Raw genomic sequence first — 10,262 nt, 5'->3', positions numbered from 1 at the left:
AGCCTGAGTGACAACAGCCTGGGTACTGCACCCAGCTCTGCTTACTCCTGATATAGTGAGGATGTTAAAGTAGTGGGCATAGGAAAAAGAGAGAGAAAAAATCTCACAAGCTCCAACAACAATAAAAAAGCCAAACCAGGCACAAGCTGCAGCCTGGAAAATGCTGTCCCCACTGCCACAGAGTGGAAATCTTGGCCCATGACAGTGCAAAGGGGACAGCTTGTCCCTGCGAAGGGACACACTGGAGAGCCAAAGGCTCTGCGACTGCTATGGCCCAGACCGCAGAGCCTGCTGGAAGCCAGGACAAGAGCCTGGGTGTGGGTTTTTTTAGCCATGCACACAGCCGGCCTCCAAGAGAGGGGATCCTTTCCCAGGATCTGCCCGACCCCAAGCAGACCCAAGGCAGAGCTGGCCGCTGACTGCTCCCTAGTGCCCCCACCAGCCGGGGAAGACATGGAGGGGCTCCACCGCACGGAGCATCCCTCGCAAGGACCCATTAAGAAGGCAGCTGCAGGAGGCAGATCGGAGCAGGGATGCTGCCCGCGGCACCTGGATGGCAGCGCCCCTCCAGGACCCCCAGGCGGCGCTCCGCCCCGGGGAGCAGCCAGCCCGGCTACCGGGGGGGGGGGGAGGGCAAGGGACGGGACGGCTGGGGCCAGCCCGCGGGAAAGGAGCCGGCGGGGCATCCCGGGGAGCTGCCGGGGGCGCCCCCCTGCCCCCGGCGCCTCTTACCCGCTCCCGGGCCCTGCCGCTCGGCATCGGCCTCCCGCTGCAGGTGCTGGGCGCGCTCCTCCGCCTCGTCGGCCACCTGCTGCAGGCTCTGGATCTTCTTCTTGACGGCGTCGATGGAGCTGATGCCGGCCATGGCGGGGGGCTGCCGGCGGGGAGGCCGCGCCGCCGAGCCCCTTTGTGGGATTCCGCCCGGCTCGGGCAGGAAGCGCTCAGGCAGCGGCCGCTCCCGCCGCCCGCCCTGCCTCCATCCCTTCCTGCTCCTCCTCCCCGCTGCTGCTGCTGCTGCCACTGGCCGACCTGGGCTGCCGCTGCCCTAGGCAGCGCACGCAGACCTCCGGCCAGGGTGCACGGTGCCCACCCCCGTCAGGGGACAGTCCCCCAACACCAGGAGGGATTGCACAGAAACCACCACCCCACCACCCCGAAATAGTACATAGGGTGCCCCCCCCCCTGGGCAGGACGCATGGTCCTACCCAGGCAGGGGACACTGTCCCTACCTCCCAAGGCAAGATGCACAGTGGCTTCTGGGCAGGGCACACTGTTCCTCCACCCCAAGCAGAGTGTATGGTGCTCTTCCTCCTCCTCCCTGCAGATGCACAGTGCCCATGACGCCCCCTAGGATACAGGACACAGCTCCCCCAAAGCAGGACACATGGTGGCCCCCCAGATAGGGGTGCACAGTCCTACCAAGCTCCTCCAGGGTGATGGAGAGGAGCCCAGGCAGAATGCCAGAGCCTGGCCCTTGCAAGCCCCCATGGACATGGGAGCAATGTACCCATGGGTGCTCCCCAAGCTCTGCCCCCCACACCCCCTGCTGCAAAGCTGGGGGGGTCATAGGCTTTTGCCTCATGGGGCAGAGCCCACTCCCAAGCATCCCCCCAGGGGACCTGGGGCTGGAGCTGTGGGGCATGGTCAGATCCCCAGCAGCCATCCCACTCAGCCCCTTGGCATCTGGTCCCCCAAGCAGGGACCTGGCTAGCAGCCCTGCAGAGACCCACTGAGCCCATGGAGCCCCCTGCACCCCCCAGCTGCCCTGGGAGCTCTGTTCCATAGGAGAAGCCAGTTCCCAGCTCCTGGCTCTGCATCCTGGTTGGGACACATGCCTTGATCCATCAGAAGAAACTGGCACTGGTGGCACTCAGTCCTCCCTTAAGGAGCTCTGACAGCTTCCAGGCAGCCCTGGCTGCACTTCACACCTGCCTCCAGGGACGCCAATTCCTGGGCTGACCCCACCGTCTGCCCTTGGCTTTGGGGTCAAGGGGCCTGGGGGGGACCCAGCCACACCACTGGCAGTGCCCTGCAGCCCTGTGTCCCCCTGCTAAGTGGTGGCAGAAGAGGTGGCACTGCGGGTCCCCTGGAAGCATGCAGCCTCAGACTTGGCCCCAGTCCTGGCCAGTCCTGCACCACCCCCAGCCCGATGCCTGGGTGCCAAAAGTGCTCTCAGGCCAGTGCACTGGTCTTGGAGCAGAAAATGGGGTCTCAGCCAGCAAAGGGGCAGGTGTGAGCTGACTGCAGGAAGGATGGGGGTAGGTTGGAGGGCAAGTTGGGGGGCAGTCACCCAGCTGGGCTGGGTGCCTCCTGCTCTGGCCCTACCCAGGGACGCAGTCACTTCCCAGCAGAGCCCCATTCCCTCCCACTGGCTCAAGGAATCACCAAATAAGAACAAAATCTCAGCTGGGGAGAGCAACCAGGGTAGGAACTTGGGTGAAGCCTTTGGGATCATGGCCTGGGAACTATGGAGTTTCCCTGGGCCCTGCTGGGGTGGCTAGGGACAGGCCACCAGCTGGGGATGTGGGATGCTGGAGGGGACTGCTCTGACTAAACCCACTGTCCCTGCTGCACCATTTCCAGCAGCCCCTGCCAGCATCTGCCCATGGGCCCCATGGGACTGGGGACAAGAGGTGGTGGGGCCACAGTGGCCTTACAGAGCTGCTGGGAAGGGGCTGCCAGCACTGTAGAGCTGCCAGTCCAGGGGCAAGCACTCTCTGATCTGTCACCATCTGACCCCCCTCCAAGTGCCTGGGGATGCCATATTTGCACCCTTTAGTGCAGTCCCTGTGGGCTTCATGTATTGCCACCCCCATGCCAGAGGCAGGGCAGTGACAGAGCAGGGGGAGATTTATTCTTTTAAGGCATTTGTTGACATTTTTGCCAAGACCAGGAGCCTGCCTGGATTGCTGTGATGAGCCCTGACCTGGCCAAGGTATGGGGACATTCTGTGCTCACAGGCACATGCTGTCCTGGCAGCTAAGAGGGGCATGGTGGTCCCTAGGGAGGCAGGTGGATGTGCTCCAGGTGTCTACCCTGTGCTTCCTCCACCAGAGCTGGGAGCAGCACTGTGCCTTGTCCTGGGGAGGAGGTAACACCAGCCCTGGCAGTTAGTGCTGTCAGCACATTCAGGTCCCTGGTGCAGGGACCTGGTAACTCCCAGTGCCTTGCACATGGCACAGCTTGTCCAGGCTTCGGTATGGCCCCAAGGTGGCTGTGATGGTGATGGGCTCCCAGCCCTGCCTGCAACATCTACCTGCAGCCAGTCTGCCCTCCCTGACACCGCGGGAGTGCTCCTTCTCCATGCCTCCCTGCCCAGCCCTTCCCTGGAGGGGTTGGTGGCTCCTGTCCCCTGTATCTGCTGGGACAGGACTCTCCTTGCCAAAGCCCGCAGACTTGCCAAACTACCGTGGACCAAGAGCATGGCAATGCATCTTCCCTGCCCAGGATGGCATCACACAGCCTGCTCCCAGCAGCAAACTGCTCCATACCTCACGGCTGATGTCTGCCCTGTGCCACCATTTGCCCCTTTCTCTGAGCCCCTCACCAGGGACATCCCATCCACGCTCAGCCGGATCCCGCACTGAGCTTGCCCTGTCCCACACCAACATGGTTCCAGTCAGACCAGTACATACCCCCACTACATACAGCAGCTGCCCTGCCCAGCTTAACGTGCCTGCCCCACACCAGGATAAATGTGCCCTTTCAGAGGATTTGTAATGTTTTAACTACTTGGTTTAGTATCTAACTAACCTGGGACAGGTCTTTAGGATCAGCAAACAATGCTGGGGAGCCCCCTGGCCACTCCCCGGGGGCTCGGGCCACCCTGGGGACTTGTGCTGCTGCTGCTCATCCTTGTCTACTTGCTCCTGTCCTTGGTGGCTGCCTCAGAGATTTGACACATATTTAGCTCCATAAACCAGCTGAGATTGAATTTTTTGTTCTCAGTCCTAAAAAGCCTGGCCATGCTCTACTGGCTGCAGTCCAGCCGGCTCCCCTTTAGCTTCTCCTCCAGTTTCCAGGGTTGGTTTTCATCAAAGAAGGACTGGCTACCAAAAGGAGCATTTATTTATAGGGTGTCAAATACCCTGTGTGGCACCACAGGTCATTATACCTCGTTCCTGAGTGGCTCCATGGCCACACTGTTGGGGCTCTTGCTGTATTGAATGATTATACTGAACTCTGAAGCAAGTGGAAAAATACTGAAGAGATAAGACGAGGTTACGGCCAGAACAGTGGGATGAAGAAAAAGGAGCAAATTGCAGATGTTTGCTCAAAACCAAGGCCAACGGGACGTGATAAGAGGAGCTGGGAAACCGCAGAAAGGAGCCTACGTGCCAGAACAAGCAGAAACAGAAATCTTCCCAGTAAACAATTGTTAACCAATCATATTATTATACGCTTGTAAAATAGCCAACCACATTATTGCACGCTTATAGAATGCCTTATAAAAGTCTACCTGGTTTGTACAATAAACGGATCAGATCTTGAACTCTGTGAGTATTTGAATCTGACTCCCGCTCGCCCGAAATGCCCGCAGCATCTGGTGACCCCGACGTGATCCGATGAGGGTCGACAGGATCGGTTAAAAGTCAGGAGGATTCATTAAGGATCGTGTTACGAGCTGCGGAGCCGGCGAGGATCCTGCTGCCAGCGGAGTGAGAGCTGGGCGCCCGAAGAAAGGCGGAACGTGCACGGCTGACCGGTGAGTCAGGAAATTTAAGCAGGATGGGAATCACTGCATCAGTGGTGGAAAAAGCAACCGTAGACAGTTTGATGAAACTGGCAGAAAAAACTGAAACGCCAGTCTCACGGCAGGCAGTAGTTGATCTGCTATGTTGGAGTCGCCGCCGTGGTTACCTTGCTTCTACGCAAGATGTATATAATAATGAAACATGGAAGAAAGTAGGAGAGGACTTATGGGAATCTGTGCAAGTTGGGACTAAGGGGGTAAAGACTTTGGCTCGCACGTATCGAGCTGTACGGGGTATGGTCGCGCAATTACCACCCTGGTGTCCTGAAAAGGAACAAGCGGCGAGCGGCGGCGTGCGGCCCGGCAGGCCCCGTCCCGGCCGCGGTTTCTCTCCAAGGCGGCACCCCCCCTCCACCCCTCCACCCCCCCCCCCTCCGATCGGCGCCATGGCGATGCAAGCGGCCAAGCGAGCTAACATCTGGCTGCCCCCAGAGGTCAATCGGATCCTTTATATTCGGAACCTGCCGTATAAAATCACAGCGGAGGAAACGTATGATATTTTTGGGAAATACGGACCTATTCGACAAATCAGAGTTGGAAACTCTCCTGAAACAAGAGGAACAGCTTAAGCTTCTCAAGGAAAAATACGGACTTGATTACAAACACCCCCCCCCCCCAAAAAAAAAAAAAAAAAAAAAAAAGAAAGAAAAAAAAAAAAGAAAAAAGAAAAAAAAAAAGAAAGAAAAAAAAAAGAAAGAAAAAAAAGAGAAAAAAAAAAAGAAAAAAGAAAAAAAAAATAGAAAGAAAAAGAAAAAAAAAGAAAGGAAAAAAAAAGGAAAAAAAAAAGAAAAAAGAAAAAAAAAAGAAAGGAAAAAAAAGAGAAAAAAGAAAGAAAAAAGAAAAAAAAAGAAAGAAAAAAGAAAAAAAAAGAAAGAAAAAAGAAAAAAAAAAGAAAGAAAAAAAAAGAAAAAAAAGAAAAAAGAAAAAAAGAGAAAAAAAAGAAAAAAAAAGAAAAAAGAAAAAAAAAAGAAAAAAAAGAAAGAAAAAAAAAGAAAAAAGAAAAAAAATAGAAAGAAAAAGAAAAAAAAAAGAAAGGAAAAAAAAAGAAAAAAGAAAAAAAAAAGAAAGGAAAAAAAAGAGAAAAAAAGAAAGAAAAAAGAAAAAAAAAAGAAAGAAAAAAGAAAAAAAAGAAAGAAAAAAGAAAAAAAAAAAGAAAGAAAAAAAAGAAAAAAAAAGAAAAGAGAAAAAAAAGAAAAAAGAAAAAAAAAAGAAAAAAAAAGAAAGAAAAAAAAGAAAGAAAAAAAAAGGAAAGAAAAAAAAAGAAAAAAGAAAAAAAAAGAAAAAAAAAAGGAAAAAAAAAGGAAAAAAGAAAGTGCTTCAGATGTCACCTACAAGAAATGCGTTTCTGCTTTGAACTAGCTTTTGAGCCTTTGGGAGTAAACTATACGGCTATAAATCAATCATATTGGGGTTGGTTAGATCGGCAGTATAATGACATGAATCATGGCCTTGGAGATAACTGTACCTGGTGGAATACTACACTTGTTAAAAATATGTACAGTTGATTTACCGTTTAAATGTATCAATTTATTTACCTCAACAAGAATTGAGGGTGGTTGAGGGATTTATTGAAACAAGGTCTGTCTATATTGTTGTTTGTTATTCTTTTGTTACTTTTAGTGCCTTGCCTTTTACAATGTTTTCAGAGCTGTGTGGAACGCAGTATTAATGCTGTATTTAAAAAGAAAGGGGGAGGTGTTGGGGCTCTTGCTGTATTGAATGATTATACTGAACTCTGAAGCAAGTGGAAAAATACTGAAGAAATAAGACGAGGTTACGGCCAGAACAGTGGGATGAAGAAAAAGGAGCAAATTGCAGATGTTTGCTCAAAAGCAAGGCCAACGGGACGTGATAAGAGGAGCTGGGAAACCGCAGAAAGGAGCCTACATGCCAGAACAAGCAGAAACAGAAATCTTCCCAGTAAACAATTGTTAACCAATCATATTATTATACGCTTGTAAAATAGCCAACCACATTATTGCACGCTTATAGAATGCCTTATAAAAGTCTACCTGGTTTGTACAATAAACAGATCAGATCTTGAACTCTGTGAGTATTTGAATCTGACTCCCGCTCGCCCGAAATGCCCGCAGCACCACACACAGCTGTTCCACCCTTCATCCTGGCCAGGCACAAGCCAACTTCAACACCTTAACATCTCCCCAGTGGGATCCATTTCCCAGGAGAAACATCAGTCATGGCACTAAATAAAACTCTTCCTGGCCTTGCCCTTGCCAGAGTATAGGGTGGCACACTGGACCCCAAAATGACCAAGCCCCCCACCCCAAGCATCCTTCCTCACAGCCAGCTCTCAGCAGCTGGCCATGGGCAAGAACTTTTTCCATTTCTCTGCTCTTTTTTGCTTTCCTGCCAATTTAGCAAGCACTGCAGACTTTTTTTTTGTACAAGCTCTGGGGAGCTGGGTAGGTGGCTGCCCACAAAGCTCCAGAGCTGACTGAGCAGTGCCTGCCACAGCCTGTCTGGCCCCTGCATCCCGAGCAGGATTTGGCCAGTCCCTGCCCTGCATCTCAGTTGGATTCAATGTCAGCGTTGCAGGAATGGGATCCTGACAGTCTTCCCCATGGACACTTTCCATATAAGGCCCCCCTCTTCCTTCACCCCTCTGAGGTCTGGCACCCGCACAGGGGAGGAGTCGCTGGCATGCCTACATACGTCTGTAGCTTTCTTCTCTGCCTGCTCCAGCTTCTCCTGGGCTTCCTTGACGGACTCAGAGTACTTCTCCACCTCATCCTCTGTGCCCTTCAGCTTCTTCTGCAAGCCCTGCTGTTCCTCCTCTAGCTGGAGAAGGGATGGAGGGCAGGGGTCAGGGGGGATGGCAGTGCCCACAAGGCTGGGGAGGGGATGGCCATCCTCCTTCTGGGATGGCTGAGGCTGGAGGCACAGCAGGAGCATGCAAGACACGCTCAGTCTGTCAACTTTGGGGCCACATATCCTCAGGGAGCCCTTGATTCCCAGGGCCAGAGCAGCCCCCAACATCCCTGAGCCTGGCAGGGATAAGAGGGTGGTGGGCTCTCTCCCTGTGCAAGGGACTGGAGAGGTCCTGACTGAAGGACACAGCTCCAGGGGGCACCAAGAAAGTTCATATCTCTGTGGCTGGGGTGGGAGTATGCTGTCTCCCTGGCAGAGGGATAGGGAGGTGGCACTGTGATGTCCCACCAAGACATGGCATGCTTTGGGGGTATACTAATGTGAGTGGTCAGGGGCAACAAGCTGGAGTGCTGGTCCATGGGGATGGGTACCCAGGAGGATGAGGTCCCCAAGTACAGGCACCCAGTGGGGTGAGACTCCAAGGGCTTGGGCACTCCTACAGCTGGGATCTGCCAGCTGGACACCCAGCAGGGGCAGGTCCCCAGGGTTAGGCACTCCTAGGCAGAGGGTCCCCAGGCTGGACACCCAGCAGGACAGTGTCCTCGGGGCTGGACACCCTTAAGGTCCCCAGGCAATGCCATCGGGGTCCATGGGTCACCCACCTGCTTGCAGCGGTCCTCTGCCTGCTTCTTGTCGGCCTCCGCCTGCTCGGCGCGGTCGATGGCGTTCTCCTTGTCCAGTTTTAGCATCTGCATCTTCTTCTTGATGGCCTCCATGGTGACAGCGGGGCGGCGGCAGGGCGCGGAACACCGGGAGCGGCAGGGGCACCAACACTGCACCCCCTGCACCGCACCGCCACCTAAAAGCAGGGGAGGGGCCGCGTCCTGGCACCTCCCCCTCGCCCGCCAGCACCTTTTACGGACTGGCTCTCCACTGGCCCCACCGCGCCAAGCGGGACGGGGGGGCGGCACCCCTGGTAGACACCACCGCAGCCCCGGCGCCGGGCACTCACAGAAGCACCGGAGGAGGAACACCCCGGGGCAATGCACTAGGGACACTCCGGTAGCACTGTGAGAGGGACACCCGGGGGCACTGCACTAGGGGTACCCCGAGGACACAGGACACAGTGCTAGGGACACCGCTGTGCTAGGGGCATTCTGGTGGCGCTGGGTGAAGGACACCCCAGAGCACTGCACTAGGGGGTGCCCCGGGGGCACTGGACTAGGGACACCCTAGGGGTATTGCACTACAGACACCTTGGGGCACTGGACTAGGGACACCCTGGCGGCACTGGGCTAGGGGGACACTCTGTTGCCTCTCACCATTGTGGGGGGCATCCTGTGGTTGGCCCTGCACTTGGGACACCCATCGGCTGACAGTATGCCGTTACCATGCTCCAGGGACACCACCAGCTGTCCACTCCCAGGGCCTGAGACATGCTTTTACTCTGGCCAGAGCTGTCCCTGTGCTAAAGGACACTGCATGGCTGGCACTGTCCTAAGCACACCCTGTCACTGCACCTTGGGGCCTGTGACTCTGCTTCCTGACACTGGCTTGGGGGTACCCATGGGCTGGTGCTGAAGTCTTAGGGACACTCACAGGCTGATTGCACTCAGGGACACCCACAGGCTATGATTGCAGTTGGGGACACCTATAAGCTGTGATTGCAACTAGGGATGTCACAGGCTGGCAGTATGCTCAGGGGCACCCATGGGTTGTGATTACATTTGGGGACACCATGGGCTGGTGCTGCCCACATGGGGAAAATCCTCTGGGAGAGAAGTGAGCCAAACCCCCAACCTCCCTGTCCATCTCCCGCATCACAGCGAGACAGGAGGGCCTTGGCTCTGCACAGGCTCCCTGGCACCCATCTCCCCACTTCCTTGCACCCTGGTGCCACTGTCCCTGGCACCCACAGGGACACCTGGCACGTGCACATCCCATAGGGTGGCATTTCACGGCAACACAGGGTGCTGTGTCTGTCTGCTCTGTCTTTCTGCTCTAAATAAACTGTGTTCCACAGGCAAAAATTCAAACCTTTCAGATCCTGGCTCCTCCAAAAATAACATGCATTTTAATAACACTCATAAATGCTTCTGGTACGTTCCCAGCTGCAGGGAAAGTTCTGGACCAGGGGGGATGGAAGGAGCCAGTGGAGGGGCCACAGGAGCTATGTGGCACATGGGGACACTGGGATGGGACAGGGACAGGATGGGTGCATGTGCTTCCCCAGCCCATCACCCTGGGACCACATCCAGCCCTTTACTGCCACAACTTTTTGGCACCAGTGTTCCAAGCAGAGAGGAACAAAAAGTTTTTGAAAGCTGGAGAAAGTGGCTTTCTAGGAGTGCTCAGCCCTGGGTTGCAGGGGGTATAGGAGGGATGGGAGCAGCCAAGGATGGAGAGGCTGCTGGCACCATGGAGAGCAGCTACTAATACTGATTAATTAGGCACATATTTGGACAAAGAGAGTCAGTAACTGCCAACATGTGGCTTCTGAGGGGAGGGGGAAGATGCATCTCCTGTCATTCCTGGGCAAGGATGGATGGCTTTCTGTGAGATTTTTTGGTCCGGAGCAACGTCATGGGCTCAGCACAGAGGAAAACAATGATGTGCATGGTGTGAGCAGCCAGGAAGGGCAAGGCAGGGCTTCAGCCCTCAAATGTCCCCCCTGAAGGAG

General features: G+C 54.5%; 1 protein-coding gene across 1 annotated transcript; it reads right to left on the bottom strand.

Annotated features, from left to right (window-relative positions):
- Positions 1 to 7,297: 7,297 nt before the first annotated feature.
- LOC129734617 (tropomyosin beta chain-like) lies at positions 7,298 to 8,428 on the bottom strand. Its single transcript, XM_055698251.1, has 2 exons — positions 8,245 to 8,428; positions 7,298 to 7,552 (listed from the first exon to the last, which is right to left on the bottom strand). The coding sequence occupies exons 1-2, from the start codon at positions 8,356 to 8,358 to the stop codon at positions 7,298 to 7,300; spliced, it is 369 nt and encodes a 122-aa protein (XP_055554226.1). The 5' UTR covers positions 8,359 to 8,428.
- Positions 8,429 to 10,262: the final 1,834 nt, after the last annotated feature.

Source organism: Falco cherrug, chromosome W (genome assembly GCF_023634085.1).
Source record: "Falco cherrug isolate bFalChe1 chromosome W, bFalChe1.pri, whole genome shotgun sequence".
Lineage (NCBI taxonomy): Eukaryota > Metazoa > Chordata > Aves > Falconiformes > Falconidae > Falco > Falco cherrug.
This window is presented reverse-complemented; position numbering and strand designations above follow the sequence as displayed.

Excerpts from the sequence above, each read along its gene's own strand:
- LOC129734617 (XM_055698251.1), bottom strand. The coding sequence starts at position 8,358 with ATGGAGGCCATCAAGAAGAAGATGCAGATGCTAAAACTGGACAAGGAG. Across the intron at positions 7,553-8,244 it reads CAGAGGACCGCTGCAAGCAG|CTAGAGGAGGAACAGCAGGG; the intron begins GTGGGTGACCCA and ends TCCCTTCTCCAG.